Genomic DNA, 16,834 nt, shown 5'->3' on the forward strand with positions numbered 1-16,834 from the left:
GCTCTGGCAATGGGGTGACAGTGGCCTTGTCCCCCCGTGCCCGGGGTTCCCCGTGCTCCTGCAGGTCTGTGGATGGGCTCTTCCGTCCCCAGAAGAGGAACGCCCACGTCCCGCTGTGGAACTACGCCCTGCTGCGCGCCCAGGTGGGTGTCCCTGCCCGGGACCCCCGGGGCCCCCCGGCACCCCCGGGACTCCCTGACCGTGTCCCCCCAGGTGTTCATCGTGTACTTCATCGCGGGGCTGAAGAAGCTGGATGCCGACTGGGTCGGGGGCTTCTCCATGGGGACCCTCGCCCGGCACTGGCTCTTTGCACCCTTCAGGTCAGGGGAGGGGAAGGGGCGAGGGTGAGGAGGGGGACAGGGGTGGGCTGAGGACGAGGAGGGTGAGAGGTGATTTGGGGTGAGGATGAGGAGGGTGAGGGGAGTTGATGGGGGTGTAGTGGAATTGTGGGCTCCAAGGTGAGGATGAGGAGGGGGTAATGGGGATGGGGTGACAGGAACGGGGCAGAGGAGGGTGAGGGGGGGTGATAGGGATGAGAATGAAGGCGAGGGTGGGACAGGATGGGATTGGGATGAGATGGGATGGGATGAGGAGGGTTATGGGGTTGGAGTGAGGATGAGGGTAAGGAGGTTCAATGGGGAGAGGAGGGGGGCTGATGGGCTGGGGTTAGGGATGGGATGGGATGAGGACAGGTTCAGGGGGATGGGTTTGGGTTGAGGATGAGGAATGCGACGGACAGGAGGAGGAAGGGGGGGAGGTGATGGGTGGGGCTGAGGAGGGGCAGGGTGAGGCTGCGGACGGTGCTGGGGTGAGGCCGATGCCGAGGAAGGCTCCGTGGCCAGGCTGGTGCTGTCCGAGGAGCTGACCAGCCGCCTGGTGGTGCACGGTGGGGGACTGGTGCTCGACCTCTCTGCTGGTTTCCTGCTCTTCTTCGACGCCACGCGGCCCCTCGCCCTCATCTTCGTCACCTACTTCCATTGCATGAACTCCCAGCTCTTCAGCATCGGTGAGGGGGGACATGGCACCCCCAGACAGCCCCAGGGCACCCCCAGAGCACCCCCAGCCTGGGCAGGGGCACCCCCTGAAGCAGCCTGAGCCTGGGTGGGGGCACCCAGCCACTCTATGACTCGCCTTAAGCACCCCCAAACTGGGCATGGGACCCCTGGGCACCCCCAAAACACCCTGAGCCAGGGCAGGGGCACCCCTCCAACTCCTTTTAAATCACCCCTATCCATAGTAGGGGCACCCAGATACCCCCTGTAAATCACCCTCATTCAGGACAACCCCAAACAGCCTCATTAGCCCTCCCCTAAATCACCCCCAGACTGGGATGGGCACCTGGGCACCCCCCAAACACACCCTGAGCCAGGGCAGGGGCACCTGGGGACCCCCAAACACCCCCCACCAGAGCAAGTTCCCCCTCCATGGCCCCCAAATCCCCCCCCAGTCCCCAACAGGGCTACCCAGACACCCCAAAACACCCTGGCCCTGTGCAGGGACCCCCCCCGATCCCAGACAGGGGCACCCCCCACCCCTGGGTGCAGTGGGGGTCCCTAAGTGTCCCCCCCCCCAGGCATGTTCTCCTACACCATGCTGGCCACCAACGGGCTCTTCTGCCGGCCCGAGTGGCCACGGGGGCTCGTGGCCCGCTGCCCCCGCTGGCTGCGGGGGTGGCTCCCCAGCACGGAGCCTCCCCAGCCCAGCCCTGACTGCCACTATGGGGCCCGGGGGGGCGCGAGGGGGCCTTCGGCCTCGCCAGCACTTGGCCGCAGCCTTCACCATCCTCTACGTGCTGGAGCAGCTCTTCCTGCCCTACTCCCACTTCATCACCCAGGTGGGCACGGGGGGACTGGGGAGACGGTTTGGGGACATGGGGGTGGTCTGAGAAGAGTAAGAAAGAGTTTGGGGACACGGGGAGGGGGTTGGGGGATGTGGAGGGCATTTGGGGGCACGTAGGGGACATTTTGTGGGGTTGTGGGGGGGCACTTAGGGTGGTAAAAGGGGGCTGGTGGTAGGTATGGGGATCCCTGTCCCCTCCTTGTCCCCTGGGGTGGGGACACCCCTGTGCTCTGTGACCCCCCCGTGTCCCCCCAGGGCTACAACAATTGGACCAACGGGCTCTACGGCTACTCCTGGGACATGATGGTCCATTCCCGCTTCCACCAGCACGTCAAGATCACCTACAGGGATGGGCTCACCGGGGAGGTGGGCTACCTGAAACCAGGGGTGAGTGAGCCCTGGCAGCACCTGAGACTGGGGTGAGCCAGGCCCTGGGGTGAGGAGGGATGGGGGGCTCTGATCAGTCTAAATAAACTCAGTGTTTTGAGCCAACACCCCCTGGGCCTCAGTTTCCCCAGTCCCTCATTTTCTCACCGTGCCTCAGTTTCCCCCTGGTGACCCCCCCATTTCTCCCAAGTTCAGGGACTTCCCCCGTGGGCCCCCCACTGTGCCTCAGTTTCCATCATCCCTCATTTTCCCCCTGTGCCTCCATCTCTGCCCGTGTTTCCCCATCACCTCTCACCCATGGGACACCCCCTGGCCTTCATTTTCCCCTATTCCTCGTTTCCCCGCCGTCCCCCATTGTGGTCCCCATGCCTCAGTTTCCCCCCGGTCCCCGCAGGCGTTCACGCAGAGCCGGCGCTGGCGGGACCACGCGGACATGCTCAAGCAGTACTCGGCCTGCCTGAGCCAGCTGCTGCCGCGCTACAACGTCACCGAGCCCCAGATCTACTTCGACGTTTGGGTGTCCATCAACGAGCGCTTCCAGCAGAGGTGGGGGACAGGACAGGGGCCGTGGGGGGCCTGCGGGTGGGTCTGGGCTGGGGCACGCGAGCCCCGGGGCACCTCGTGCTGTGGGTGCTGTCGCTGCAGGCAGAGAGGCCTTTGGGGTACCCGGGATCTTGTGGGGGCCACATGGGATTCTGGAGGGATACCCGGGGTTTTGGGCAACATGGGGACGCAGGGCTTGGCTGCACAGGGTGGGGGACCCGCGGGTGGAGCTGGTGTGGGAGCTGTGGGCCCACAGCTGGGGGTGCTGCTGCTGGTGGAGCTGCTGCTTCCAGCCGAGGTTGGGGAGGACACAGGGACAGGTGGGGGTGCTGGTGGTTTGTCTGCACAGGTGGACCTGTTGTGGTCCCCGTGGACCCCACGCCGTGGGTCCTATAGTCCCACAGGATTTGGGGGTGCTGAGGGGTGTTGACACCTCATTCCCCCAGACTTGTGGACCCCCGGGTGGACCTGGTCCGTGCTCCATGGTCCCCATGGACCCCCACGCCGTGGCTGCTCCCGCTGCTCGTGGATCTCTCTCCGTGGCGTCAGCAGCTGCAGGAGATGGAGGCGCAGCTGGATGGACACACGGACACCGTGTTCATTGCAGACTTCCCCGGTGCGGCCCTAGGGGCCCTGGGGGTCGGGGACAGGGCACTTGTGGGGCCAGGGGTTACAGAGCATGGAGGGCGGTCAGCAGTGGGTACAGGGAACGAAGGGTCCCAGGGGTTCAGGGGTTGGGTACAGGGCGTGGGGGAATCCTGGGGTTGAGGGGGGTTGTGGGGTACAGGGCACAGGAGTGTCCGGGGGTTCAGGGTGGGGGCACAGGGCCGGGGGCTTCAGGGTGGGGGTACAGACCCAGCTCTGTTCCAGGCCTGTACCTGGAGAACTTCGTGAGCGAGGACCTGGGGAACACGAGCCTGCGGGTCCTGCGGGGGAAGGTGCTGGTGGAGCTGGTGGAGCAGCAGCAGAACCACTCGCTGCAGGAGGGTGAGGGGATGCAGGTGAGGCTCGGGGGGACCCCGGGGGGCCTGGAGGTGCCTGGGGGTGCTGATACTGTGTCCCCCCCAGCTGCCAGCGGGGCAGTACCACAGGGTGCACACGGTGTCCCCGGAGCCCTCGTGCTACATGTACCTGTACGTCAACACCACGGCGCTGCAGCTGGAGCGGAACCTGACGCAGCTGCGGGAGCTGCGGGACCGTGTGCGCAACGGCACCGGTGAGGACCCCCAAATACCCAGCACCTCATCCCTGGGGACCCCAGAATCCCCAACACCTCACACCTGGGAATCTCAAAATCCTTGACACTTTGCTTTCTGGGACCCCAAAATCCCCAGCATCTTACCCCATGGGGGGAAGTTCCAGGAAGACCCCCAATCCCTGTCACTGGGGTGGAGGAATGACAGGGTCCCCCCAATTCCTGGCACCTCACGTCTTTCTGAGTAGTGGGAAGACAACCCCTCAAAAATCCCTGTCAGTTTTCGCCCTAGGGTCACAGGGACCCCAAAATCCCCATCACCTCATCCCCTGGGCAGCAGTGGGGGCATGGGGACCCCAAAATCCCCATCACCTCAGCCCCTGGTGAGCACTGGGCTGAGGTGATCATGGAGGACCCCAATCCCTCCCTGTGTGGGGAGATCAGGGCAACATCCCCAATTCCCATCACCAGACTGGGGGCATCACAGGGACCCCAAAATCCCCATCACCTCCCACCTCTGCCCCAGAACAGTCCCCGTTGCCCCCCCGAGCTGCGGCCCATCCTGGGGGAGCCCCCGCCCGCGGGGGTGCCGCTGGACCCAGTGGTGTCTCTGTTCCTGCGGCGGGAGCGGCGGCAGCAGCGGCGGGAGCACGAGTCCAGCCTGGCCCAGCGCCTCCGGCGCTTCCTCCGCAGGAAGTTCTTCCTCTTCCGCCGCAGGTCAGTCCCAAAGCCCCCTTGTCCCCCTGTCCTGTCCCCCGTTGCCCCCCGTGCCCCCCGGTGCCCACCGCTGTCCCCGCAGTGCCCTGATGACGCTGATCGCGCTGCGGAACCTGGCGCTGGGCCGCCCGTCCCCGGAGCGCCTGGCGCAGGAGGTGGCCTTCGCCAGCTGGAACGGGGAGGAGGAGGAGGCTCGGCCCGAGACCGATGGGGGGGCCCAGAGGGGTCCCGAGCTCTGAACACTCTAAATAAATGCTATTTTTTAAGCCAGAAATCCTCCCGTGCCTCAGTTTCCCCCTGTGCTCCGGATTCTCCCGGTAACTGGCTCCCCCTGCCCTGGGCGTTCCCCACCCCGTGTACCCGTTTCCCTCCATCCCCCAGCTCCCCAGCCACATTCCCCAACCCTTCCCAGTTCACCCATCCCAATCTCCCCTGCACCCCAGTTCCCCCCGTGCCCATTTCCCCAAACCCCAGTGTCCCCCATCCCTGTTGCCCTGATACTCGTTCCAGCCGTGTCCAGTTCCCCCATCCATTTCTCCTGTGCTTCAGTCACTCCCCCAGCTCCCCCCATGCCCCTTTCTCCCATCCCAGGACCCTGTGCCTCAGTTTCCCCTGTACCTGGTCCCCCCCACACTTTCTCCCTATCTAATCCCCCATATCCCACTTTCCCCTGTACCCCAATGTCTCCGTCTCCCAGTGCCTCGGTTTCCCAAACCCTTCAGCTCCCCCCTGCACCTGTCTCTCCCCGCCGTTTCCCCCACACACTCGAGGTGGCTCCATCTAACCCATCACTTTTATTGAGATTCTTTTCTTTTTGAACTCATTTTTGGATTCAGTGGATCAAAACATTCGGACGAAACCTCCCGAAAATAGTAAAACCAAGAAAAAAAAAAATCCTCAGGGGCAGGAGAAAGCCCCCCTTGCCCCCCCCCAAGGCACTCTGGGGGCCGGAGCCCGGGCGGGCAGTAAACAAGCCGGCTTCTCTGTACCACACCGGCCACCAGCGCCACGCCCAGGCACCCCCGGCGCTCCAACAAACCCATTTCCCCCCCGTTTCGCCCCAAATTGGTGGGGGGCAGGGGGAGGGCGGGGGGAGGGGAAGGGGGGGCTTTCAGGGATCAGGAGCTGCCGGCTGAGTGCGGGGACTTCTCTGTACTCACGCCCCCGCCTCGGCGCACAATAAATACACCAAACCTTCAAGTATCAAGCGCCAAATGCCCCCCTTTCCCCCCCAAAATCTGGACAAAGTTGGGGGGTGTGGAGGAGTTGTGCAGTTGGGGAGTCGCTTCAGCTTTTGGATTAAAACCCAAAAAAAAAAGAATGTAAAATGTTTTCCTCTGGTACCGAACCCTCAGGGGGGGGTTGGGGGTCGGCTTTAGCGTGTCCCCCCCAAAATGTGCATTTTTGGAACAAGAGGTTAAAAATGAGGGTTAAGAACCAAACCCAGCACCAGCGAGGTCCCAGGGGGGGTGGGGAGGTGGAATGGGAGATGTCCCCCCCACCAGTGGGACTGGGGGAGCCAAAATGTGTATCCCCCCAGTGGAATGGGGACTGTGGGGAGGGACACACAGGGAGCCACAATGAGGGGTTTGTGTGTCCCCCCCCCCCCGCACCAGGGTGGGGGGGGACAGTGGGAGCAAAAATGGGGGATCCCCCTGATGTAGTGGAATTCGGGGTCAAGGGGGAATGGGGAGTGATAAAATGGGGTAACCCCCACAGCAGTACTGCTGGGACTCAGAATGGGGTGGCCCTTGCCACAGTGGGACTGTGGGGACATGGGGGAGGGCTTGAGAGGGCACTTGGGCCTTTTTCCCCATCTCCAAGCTCGGAGTAAAGACAGATTTGTTAAAAACCATCCGGAGGGATTTGGGGGGACACAGGGGTGGGCTCCAGGAGAGGCACGTGGTCCCCACACAACCAAAACGATGGTGAGAGACAATGGCGGGGCTGGGGAGCCTGGGGGGGGGCTGGGAGCTCTTTCCCCCAGAGCCCACGGGCTTCTCTGTAACCTACGCCCGCGGGAGTGGGGGGAAAAGCCCTAACAATGCTCTTTTCTCCTCAGTATTTTAGTTTTTTGGGCACTTCCCAAGGGAAACTGTCCCTACCAAAGTGGCCATAGGCTGCGGTCCTCTGATAGAGGGGCTTCTTCAGATCCAGATCCCTGGAATACACAATTCCCGACTCAGTGAGGTGGCCCCGGGGTCCTGCCTTCGCCCCTTCCCTGCCTGGCCGGGGGTTCCGCAGCGGCGCCTCTGCCTCCTCCCCACCCCACGGGGCGGTTGGAGCTTCCCCGGCTGCTCCCCAAAGCACCCGGCTGGCTCCCGGCTCCGGGGAAGCTCCAAGCGCTCGGCTCCGGCGGATACTTACCCCATCCGCGCCCCAAGCGCGCCTTCTCCGTTCGGCCGAGCGGCTCCGCGCCGGGTCCAGGGCGCCAGGCGGTCCCCAGGCTGCTCCGGGAGGGACCCCCACCCGCCCCACCCCCCGGCACAGCCCCCCACGCCCGTTACCTGACGATGACCCCAGGCCGCAGGTCGAAGTTCTTCTTGACGATCTCCAACAGCTCCCGCTCGCTCTTCTGGGAGGTGCCGTAGTGGAAGATGGAGATGGACAAGGGGTGCGAGACCCCGATGGCGTACGAGACCTGTGGGGGGCAGGTGGAGGTGGGGGTGAGGCTGGACCCAGAGAGGCTGGGGAGGGGGGCCGCAGCACCCATCTGAAGCAGCCTCGACCCAGCCCAACACCCACCTGGACCAGCACCCTGCGGCACAGCCCAGCCTTCACCAGGGACTTGGCCACCCAGCGCGCGGCGTAGGCGGCCGAGCGATCCACCTTGGTGTAGTCCTTGCCCGAGAAGGCGCCGCCTCCGTGCGCGCCCCAGCCCCCGTACGTGTCCACGATGATCTTGCGGCCCGTCAGCCCCGCATCGCCCTGTTGGGGACAGCAGCGTCACAACCTGTCCGTATTGTCACCAGCATCGTCCCCACCGAGCCATCGCCGTGCTGCTGCTGCCACCACCGCACCATGCTGTGACCACCGTCGTGTTATCACCGCCACCATAACCACACCGTCTCTGCCACCACTGTGCCATTGTCACCACCGTGCCACCACCATCACACCACTGTAACTGCCACCACTGTGCTACCGCCACTGTGCCACCGCCACAGTGTCACCATCTTGTCACCACCCCTCAGCCACCACCACCGCACCATCGTTGCCACCATCGTGGTGTCGCTGCCAGCACCACCATCATGCCATCACAACTGTCACCACCACCACCATCGAACCACCACCACAGTGCCCTCGGCTGCACCTGGGGCCCGCCGATGACGAAGCGGCCGCTGGGCTGCAGGTGGTAGATGGTGTCATCATCCAGGTACTTGGGCGGCACCACGGCCTTGATGACCTTCTCCTTCAGCGCGTCGCGCATCTCGTCCAGACACACGTCCTCATCGTGCTGCACCGAGATCACGATGGTGTGCACCCGGATCGGGATCACCGCCCCACGGTCCTGCATGTACTGCACTGTCACCTGCCAGGGGACACCAGTCAGAGGCCAGGAGGGAGAACAAAGGGCTCCCAAGGGCTTTGGGGACTCATCAGCACCTCACCTGTGTCTTGGAGTCGGGGCGCAGCCAGGGCAGGGCTCCGCTGCGGCGCAGCTCAGCCAGCTTGGCGTTGAGCTTGTGCGCCAGGACGATGGTCAGGGGCATGCACTCCTCCGTCTCGTCCGTGGCGTAGCCGAACATCAGCCCCTGTGGCACAGGGACAGGGGGTCACACCCAGCCCTCGGTCACACCACGGCAACCCCACGGCCCCGGGTCTCACCTGGTCACCGGCGCCAATGTCCTCCTCGCTGCGGTCCAGGTGCACGCCCTGGGCGATGTCCGGGGACTGCTGCTCCAGGGCCACCAGCACATTGCATGTCTTGTAGTCAAAACCTGGGGGGACAAAGGGGGCTGTGGTGAGCCCGGTGCCACCACTGTGCTGTCACTGAGGTGGTGGCACCCCGGGACGCACCTTTGGAGGAGTCGTCGTAGCCGATGTGCCGGATGGTGTCCCGGACAACCTTCTGGTAGTCTACGTTGGCCCGGGAGGTGATCTCCCCCGCCAGCAGGATCATCCCGGTTTTGGCGACCGTCTCTGCAGGGACAAGGGTGATGTCAGCACAGCGTCACCTCCACGTCACCCACCTGCTGTCCCCTGGTGCCCTTACTCACCACATGCCACCTTGGCATCAGGGTCCTGCTTGAGGTGGGCATCCAGGACAGCATCACTGATCTGGTCACAGATTTTATCTGGGGACACGGAGAGCAGGGGGCGTCACGGTGGCGTGGGACAGCCCAACACGGCACAGCCCTTCCTTCCGGACCCTCCGGCACAGGGATCGGAGCCCCATAATCCAGGAGCCCCCCAGGGTGCACACAGCCCTTGCCTTGTCCCCAGTCTGGAATTCCAGGCATGTCCCAGTTAAGCTCCAGCTTCAACTACGGCTGAGCCCTGTGGCACCACTGAGGGGATCAGACCCATATCCCAGCTTCCCAAATCCGCAGCATGCCAGCTTCCAGCAGCTCTGCCCCCAGGCAAAGCTGTTCCAGCCATACCCCACCGGACACCCAGCTCCCTCCTGCTCCCGGGGTGTTTTACGCCGGTGGAGGGGGTCCAGGGTGTCCCAGGGGCCACCCGTGTCCCCAGGACTGCGGGCGTCCTTGGCAGCGACCTTCCGGGCAGGATCTGGGTGAGGACAAGGCAGCGCCCAGCTTGGGTGAGGGGAGGCAGGTCCCCCAGATGCTTTTTGGGGGGAAAGAGTGAGGAAATAGACCTCATAGCCTCCTCCCTCAGGCAGCGTGGAGGGAGCCCCAGAGCAGCCGCAGGTTGTGCCATCGGGTTTGTGGGTGCTTGAGCCAGAAGGACCAGAGCTGTGGGGTGCTGTGGGGCCCGAGGGGGACCTGGAGCTGAGGGGAACTCGGGAGGTGCTGGGTATGCCCTGACAGTGGGTGCCGGAGTGGCCAGAGCTGAGGGGGTTCAGGGGTGCTGGCTGTGCCCAAGCAGTGGGCGCTGGGCGTTGGCAGCTGCCTCCGGAGGTTAACAGTCATGTGCCCCAAACCGGCGAGGACAAAGACCGGGGGAGACCGGCACCAGCTGGTACCGAGCTGGGGAGGGCTCCAACCACCCCCCGGGAGGAGTGTAACCCCCCGGCTGCAGCGGGAGGGCACATCTGGGGAGACCCACCACGCTTCATCTCCGGCTGGGCGACATCGGGGACACCATCGGGGGATGGGGGGTGGGCTGAGGGCGGCACTCCGCCCCGGGGGGGGGGGGGGGGGGGCGTGCGGGTCACCAGGCCTGTCTTACCCCCGGCATCCACGCGGGGAGGGAGCCCACGGCGGGGGTCCCGCGGGGTGCGGGGGCACCGGGAGCTGCTTAGTCACGGCGGCACCGGCCCCCCCCGCCCGCCCCATCGTCACCCCCGTGTCCCGCCCCACGCGGGCAGCACGTGCGCGCCGGGCCCGCAATGCGGCGAGCGCGCGCCCGCCTCACACTGCGCGCGCGCCCGCCCGCGTCACCGCCCCCCCCCACGCCCCCGGCCCACCCTCATCCCCTCCATCCTCATCCTCACCTCCTTCATCTTCATCCTCACCATCCTCCTCCTCCTCCCCCCCCGCCCGGCCGCGCCTGCGCGATCGCCGCCCCGCCCAGCCCCGCTTGGCCCGCACCTGGGTGCCCCTCGCCCACGGATTCGGAAGTGAAGAGGAAGGTGCCCTCCTCGATGAACACCTCGTGGAAACCGTTCAGTTGCCCGTTCATGGCGGCGCGATGGGCGGCGACAGGCGGAAGGGGAAAACACAGGAACAACAACACCCAAGCACGGCCGCGGCAGACTGAACGCGGCCCCTTCCTCAGCACCTCTAGTTATAGCCTCCTCGCCCCGCCCCGCTACCGCTCCCAGCCAATGGCGAGCGTAATACGCACCGCGGGGGCGGGGGGGCAGAACCACTGCAGCCGGGGAGGGGGAGAGCGTTACATAACGCGGAGCTTGGCCTCAACCTCCGGGGCAGCCCGGAGCGGGCCGTCATCAGCTGGGCACTCAGCAGAGCTAAACCTTCGGTCAGGCCGTCTCCTCTGCCCCGCACGGCGCAATGCTGCGGGCGGGCACTGATGCCCCCGCCGTACTCCCCCGTGGTGGCCGCATGGTACCTCCCGCGCGGCCCGGCAGCTCGAGGCGCGCGGCGGCGCACGCATGCGTCCGGCGACGGCACGGAGGGCGCATGCGCAATGCACGGCCCGCGGGCAGCGAGGACGGCCCCGCCTCCCCGCCGCCATCTTGCGCAGACCGGCGTCGCCATTGTGCGACCTCGGGCCCGCCGGGACCGACCCCGGCCCGGCCCCGCCCTTGCCCCTGTCCGCGATCGCAACCGGGCCCGCGGCTCCCCCAGGCGCTGCGGCCCCGCGGGGCGGGTCTGAGCCCGGGCACGGCTCTGATGGTGCCCTAGGCCGTTGGGGCCACTTGACGCCTGATGCAACCAGCACCCGGTGTTGCCAGTGCAGGAGCCGCCCGGCTCCAGCTCCCCCCGGCACCGCCTCCGCGCCCGGCCCGGAGCACCCCCGTGCCCAGCTGCTACACACGGGGCGCGCCGGGAGCTTGGGCAGGCCCCATGTGGCCAGCACAGAGTGACACTCAGGCGTGACGGACCCTGACACCCACAGCCGGACAGACGGCCCGGACAGACGCAGATCCGGGTCCGGTGAACACCCAGGCTCCCAGCGCCCTTGTGCTGCGGGCTGCCTGACCGCTGGCACGGCCGGGCACCGTACAGATGGACACCCCTACGGCCGGGACAGGCACACACACACAGACACACTGCTGCGTCCAGGACAGACAGACAGACGGACACACCCGGCCATGTGCTCCCGGCACGCAGAGCACGCCCCACCCACCCCCGGAACATTTGCATAATGGGCGGCGCTTGTCCCTCACCGTGCATTTGCATGCGGGCTCATTTGCATGGGGGGGCACCAGGCTCCTCTGCCCAGCGCCGGGGGGGGGGTCCCGACCACCCCCTCCCGACCCCCCCTCCCCGCCACCACTGGAGACCGTCTGGTTTTTTGTAAAAAATGGTTTATGGGTTCCATTTTTGTATAAAACACAGGGGCAGCCAAGCCCCTCACCCACCCCCGGCTGCCGCCCCACGGCCCACGGTGTGTCCTACTCAGAATCTAAACCCATCCCAATGTTTCCTCTACAGTCAATCCTCTATGCTCTTCCTTTGAACTATTCCTTAAAAAAAACTCCTCGTGTCCCCGAGATGTTCCTGTGCCCAGGTACAGTACGATGACCGGGGGGGGATCCGGTGCCGCACTCCTTCTACGCCGTTTTCTGTTGTCCCTTCTTTCCAATCAGGGACTTGTGGATGTGGGGAATGACACCTGCAGAGAGGAAGGGAGAATTCTTGTCAAGTCACTGGTAGAATTCTCAAGAAACTCCAAAAAATCCTAAATTCCCTTTTTTTGTGAAAATCCAGTGTGAACGTCAAGTGGATCCCCCTCGGTCTGAATCCAGGGAAGCAGCAAGCCCATGCCTTTAGGCCAACTGCCAAATCCCTATTCGGTTTCTCATACTTCCCCTTCTTGCTAAATTCCCTCCCCAGGATGGAAACACGGGAATGACGCCCACCTCCACCAGCAATGGTGGCTTTGATCAGGGAGTCCAACTCCTCATCACCGCGGATCGCCAGCTGCAGGTGCCGGGGCGTGATCCGCTTGACTTTGAGATCCTTGGAAGCGTTCCCGGCCAGCTCCAGCACCTGCAGGACAGCGGCAAGAGGTGGGAATGCCGAGGGGAGGGGTGCTGGGTGTGGGGAGGGGGGTCCTACCTCAGCGGTCAGGTACTCGAGGATGGCCGCGCTGTACACGGCCGCCGTGGCTCCCACGCGCCCGTGGCTGGTGGTCCGAGTCTTCAGGTGCCTGTGGATGCGGCCGACTGGGAACTGGGGGGGCAATTAACAACCTCGTTAACACCTACAGCCCCCCCAACATGCATATTTACACCCTACACTGTTGATTCGGGCTGTGGCTTCCAGGAGCAACTCTTCAAACAGAGGATTTAATTATCACTATCCAATTTATTACTAATTAATATATAGTATTAATGTCTTGTTATAATAATAAATTACACTGTTATATAAATATATTGTATATTGCTATCATGTAATTTAGTAAGATATAACTACATCTTGTATAGCATAAAATAATTGTATTTTAAATTAATTATCAAAATAATCATTAATTCTCCCAATTAATCCTCCCATCCTCTCTGTCCCACCTGACAGCAAATCCCCTCTGCAAGCCCAAGGGCTCCTCATTGCTCCATAAGCCTCCAAATTCCAAAATATTCAGTTTTGACCACAAAGAAGAAGGTTTGGGGCCCCCCAGCTGCCCAGAGTTCTGTTTCCCGGTGATTCCCTGTGCCATACCTGCAGCCCGGCTCTCTGGGAGCGTGACACGGCCTTGGCCTTGGCCTTGCCGCTGTCCTTGCCCGCCTTGCCGCCAGCCTGGGGGAGAAAGGGGCCTGTTAATTAATCTAATTAATCCCTGAATCCAAACAATCTCATTAATTCGAAGACAGAGGGACCTGCTGTAGGATAATCTGGCAGCTCCCTGGCAACTCAGGGCCTCTCAAACCACCCGGATTCAAGGGGACAAGGGAGGTTTTCAGGGTGCAGCAGCTGCTCCCCCACCCAGGTGTCCTGTTCCTGCTGCCAGTATTCCCACTGTTTTCCAGAAAATGCCAGATGGGGGAAAACCAGCCCAAAATCCCATTGTTGGGCATTTTTTTCCAGCAGTTGTGAGCCCAGTTCGATTTCAGATTCGATTCCTCCACACATTGACACTGGGCACTACGCAGGAACCTGTTCCTGCATATGGGAAAGTGATCCTGTGGGATTCAGGGGTAATTCCCTTCCTACTCCAGACTGGGAAATCACCCGGGAGCCCAAGAAATTGTAGATTTAATGAAAATCATGTTGGAAGGGGTGGAAATGCCAAAGCCAAGAGTTTGGGAGTTGCTGAGTAACAAGGAAGAGCCAAGCATGGGTTTGCTGGGTTCTCCCATCCGCTGTCAGGAAATCCATGCATTCCAGGGATATGGGAAGACCCCATGACGTCACTAATCACTAATGAAAGCTGTTCCTAACAAGGTGAAAGCCACGGGTGACGCAGGAAGGCAGAGGGAGCTGCACGCTCCAGGGGAAAGATGTCAGCAACCCAAAATCAGCTCCAGGTAAAAAAAACCAGGGATAATAATCCCAAAAGCCAAGCTTTCCAGCCCACAGAGAGACAAGAAGCAACAGCACAGGGAGATGAGAGCCTGAAAACACCCTGGATATTCATAATCCCTGCTTTTATAGCACATATTGATCCCACAATCCCCATCCCCTCAAAAAGGAGGAATTTTGGCTCTTGGTGAGGGAGCTGAAATGATCCAGAGACCCCAGGAGAGAAAGTGGAGCACATTAATCCTCAAAACAAGATGCTGGTTAACCTGGGAATGTCCAAGATCTGGGTCCCATCCCAGCCAGGTGGGAGTTACGTTTCAGCTCAAACATTGGAAAAAAAAAATCAGTCACGAGGGGGCATTAATTAATCCCGAGGTGATTAAAACAAGCAGAGGGCACGGGGTGAGGCCACAGGGGATCCGGCTCTGGGGATGCCAGGACTCGGCAAGCCCGCCCTGTGTCCCAGCAGCCGCGACAGGAGAGTCTTCAGGGATAACTGGGAGAAATGGTGAAGCACCAGGAGTCACTTTCATCAGGAGAAAACATCGCTCCATAAAACTGCAAAACTCAGGGCATTTTGGGGGGAAGGAGGGAGGATTTGAGGGGTGGAAAGGGAGATTTATGGGAAAGAAAGGGGGAGGAAAGGGGGATTTGTGGATATTTCCTTGCTCTAGGAATAAAAGGCAGCTTTGGGAAAAGCACTGGCTGTTCCCACTGAGGGCTTTTATCAGCCAGCTGCGAACTTTCCCACTGCCCCATCAGGTTTTCCAGCTTGGAGCTGCCTGCCTGATACATCTTTACAGGGGGGTTGACCAAAAAGAGGGAAGAAAGATCTCGCCATGGAAATCCCGAGGTTTGTCCCGATTTTCACCAATCCTCCATGGGGTTTGCACAGGGAAAACGGGAGGTTCTCCCAGCCCAGCTGCCCCCAGCTCCCTATGAGAGATCATCCAACTCCGCGCTGGGAATGAAGGCTCCTGGATTCCTCCCTCCTGAGGAGCGAATCCCGAGGATTCTCTCCTCAACCTCCGGACTGGGGCTCCCAGGGACTCAGGCAATCCCTGTGCCATCTCCATCCCTTCTCTCCACCAAAGTCCCTCGCTGGGAGCACATTCCCGTGCTAAATCCTCCCTGGGTCTGACCCGCTGGATCCCTCACAGCAGGCAAACATTGTTTTTTCTTGTTGCTTCAAACAGGATAAAACCCCTTCAAACAGCAACTTATCTCCTGCCGCACATTCCCAGACATCCCCGAGCACAAGTTCTTGGCGGCAGCAGGAGTTGCGTAACCCAACGGTGTTTCCATTAACGCTGAGGGATCGGGGCCCTTACCGCTGGCTCCGGAACCTCCGCGGATCCCAGAGCCCCCCACGGAACCCCCACGACTCCACCTGTGGATCCACAGAACTCCCCCAAGGGTCCACAGAATCCCCTCAAATACCCACCACCCCATCCCCACCCGGTACCACAGAACCCCCCGAGTCCCCTGCAAACCCACAGAAATCCCTTGCGGATCCACAGAACCCCCCAAGCCCCCTGCAGATCCACAAAACCCCTCCCGTGGATCCACAGGGTATCTTCACAGAACGACAGAATCCCCCACGGATCCACAGAACCACCCGAATCCCCCACAAATCCCCAGAAACCCCCTATGTAACCACAGAACCCTCTCGCTAATCCATGGAGTCCCCCGGGCCCCCTGCAAATCCACGGAACCCCCTCAAGGATCCTTAGAGCCACCCAAAACATCCTGCAGATCCACGGAACCTCTCACAGATCCACAGAGCCTCCCTAACCCCCATCCCCCTGCCCGCCTTCGCTGACAGCTCCAGACCCGGCTCCCCCCATTCCCCCCACGGGGCCACAGGAACGGGACACGGGGGAAAACGAACCTCCCTTTCCTTCCCCCGCGGACCGGGCCGGTCCCCCGGGAAGCGGGCTGGGATGTATCCCGCGGAACCCCGAAGGAGGCGCCGGGCGGTTGACAGACCCCGCTCGGGCCCGCTCGGGCCCCCTCGACTGACGTTTCCCCCACGACAACGGCTTGTGCCGGTTGCGGGCTTCCTCCCGTCCAACCGGCCCGCAACCGGCACAAGCCGCGACCGAGGAGACACCGGCTGACACCGCACCGCTCTGACAGCGCTGGACGGCACCGGCGGGGCCGGATTTGGAGGGCAGGACAAACCCCCTCCGCAGGAGCCAGGCGGCGGCGGCGGCCACGGGGCACTGAGGAAGCGCCGGGCCGGACCCAAGGTCACGCACCGGGGGCCGTCCCCCGCCCGGCCTGGGCTGACAGCAGCGGCCATTGGCGGCCCCACGGGGCCCGGCTCAGCCCAGCCGCGCTGTCCTGGCCGGCCCCCCGAGCCCCGAGCTCCCCGACTACCCCTACCCTCACCATGGTACCGCCGCCGCCGTCCGAGCCCCAGAGCCGCCGCCGCGCCCGACCCGCCTCAGGAGCCGCCAGACAATGACCCGCCCGGGCGGGGGCGGCGGACCGCGCCGCGTCCCCGCCAATCATCGCCTCCCATACTAGTTTGAACATCCCGCGGCGCCCAATGGGCGAGCCGCTTCTTTCCCCGTCCATCGCTGGCTCCGCCCCGCGGCTCGTTTAACGGCTGTGTTACCTTTGCACACGGCACGCAGCGGGGTGAGGGCGAGGCGTGCTCGCGTCGGTGACGTCATCGCCCGGCGAATAGAAATAACGAGCGCCGCGGCGAGGGGCGGGGTCATGCAGACGGACAGCCGGGAGAGCCAATGGGAAGCGGGCGATGTTTCCCGCCCATTTCGTCGCTCCGCCTCGGGCCGTGTTTGTGTGAGGGAGCGGGGGGGTGGGCGGTGAGGGGAGTGCGGGGGGGCGGGAGTTTGGCGGCTCCAGGAGGGCC

At 63.0% G+C, this 16,834-nt stretch overlaps 3 protein-coding genes across 5 annotated transcripts; 1 reads left to right on the forward strand and 2 right to left on the reverse strand.

Moving 5' to 3' along the window:
* Window positions 1-8: 8 nt before the first annotated feature.
* Window positions 9-4,955, forward strand: LOC121673413 (vitamin K-dependent gamma-carboxylase-like; the record flags this gene model as incomplete). The annotated part of the gene is given in 13 exon segments (XM_042046705.1): window positions 9-143; window positions 214-320; window positions 843-1,006; window positions 1,574-1,728; window positions 1,730-1,834; window positions 2,095-2,226; window positions 2,621-2,772; window positions 3,216-3,385; window positions 3,640-3,770; window positions 3,838-3,985; window positions 4,491-4,504; window positions 4,506-4,681; window positions 4,764-4,955. Coding segments are annotated over 13 exon segments (1,746 nt in total), but the record flags the coding sequence as incomplete, so codon positions are not given.
* A 501-nt stretch (window positions 4,956-5,456) lies between these two features.
* Window positions 5,457-10,578, reverse strand: LOC121673411 (S-adenosylmethionine synthase). Its single transcript, XM_042046701.1, has 9 exons — window positions 10,396-10,578; window positions 8,899-8,976; window positions 8,699-8,821; window positions 8,507-8,619; window positions 8,290-8,433; window positions 7,992-8,210; window positions 7,427-7,609; window positions 7,189-7,322; window positions 5,457-6,842 (listed from the first exon to the last, which is right to left on the reverse strand). Exons 1-9 carry the CDS (start codon window positions 10,484-10,486, stop codon window positions 6,740-6,742), a joined length of 1,188 nt encoding a protein of 395 aa, XP_041902635.1. The 5' UTR covers window positions 10,487-10,578; the 3' UTR covers window positions 5,457-6,739.
* Window positions 10,579-11,778: 1,200 nt separating this feature from the next.
* On the reverse strand, window positions 11,779-16,551 carry LOC121673412 (histone H2A.V). 3 transcript variants are annotated; one of them, XM_042046704.1, is made up of 5 exons: window positions 16,348-16,551; window positions 13,153-13,230; window positions 12,553-12,666; window positions 12,354-12,483; window positions 11,779-12,106 (listed from the first exon to the last, which is right to left on the reverse strand). In XM_042046704.1, the coding sequence occupies exons 1-5, from the start codon at window positions 16,534-16,536 to the stop codon at window positions 12,045-12,047; spliced, it is 573 nt and encodes a 190-aa protein (XP_041902638.1). In that variant the 5' UTR covers window positions 16,537-16,551; the 3' UTR covers window positions 11,779-12,044. The 3 variants fall into 3 exon arrangements, with proteins under 3 accessions (XP_041902638.1, XP_041902636.1, XP_041902637.1); XM_042046702.1 differs by lacking the exon at window positions 16,348-16,551 and adding an exon at window positions 15,845-16,273; XM_042046703.1 differs by having other exon boundaries at window positions 12,354-12,666.
* Window positions 16,552-16,834: the final 283 nt, after the last annotated feature.

Source organism: Corvus kubaryi, unplaced genomic scaffold, assembly GCF_017639235.1.
Source record: "Corvus kubaryi isolate FWS band 111438036 unplaced genomic scaffold, C.kubaryi_AGA036_p1.0 65402, whole genome shotgun sequence".
Taxonomy (NCBI): domain Eukaryota; kingdom Metazoa; phylum Chordata; class Aves; order Passeriformes; family Corvidae; genus Corvus; species Corvus kubaryi.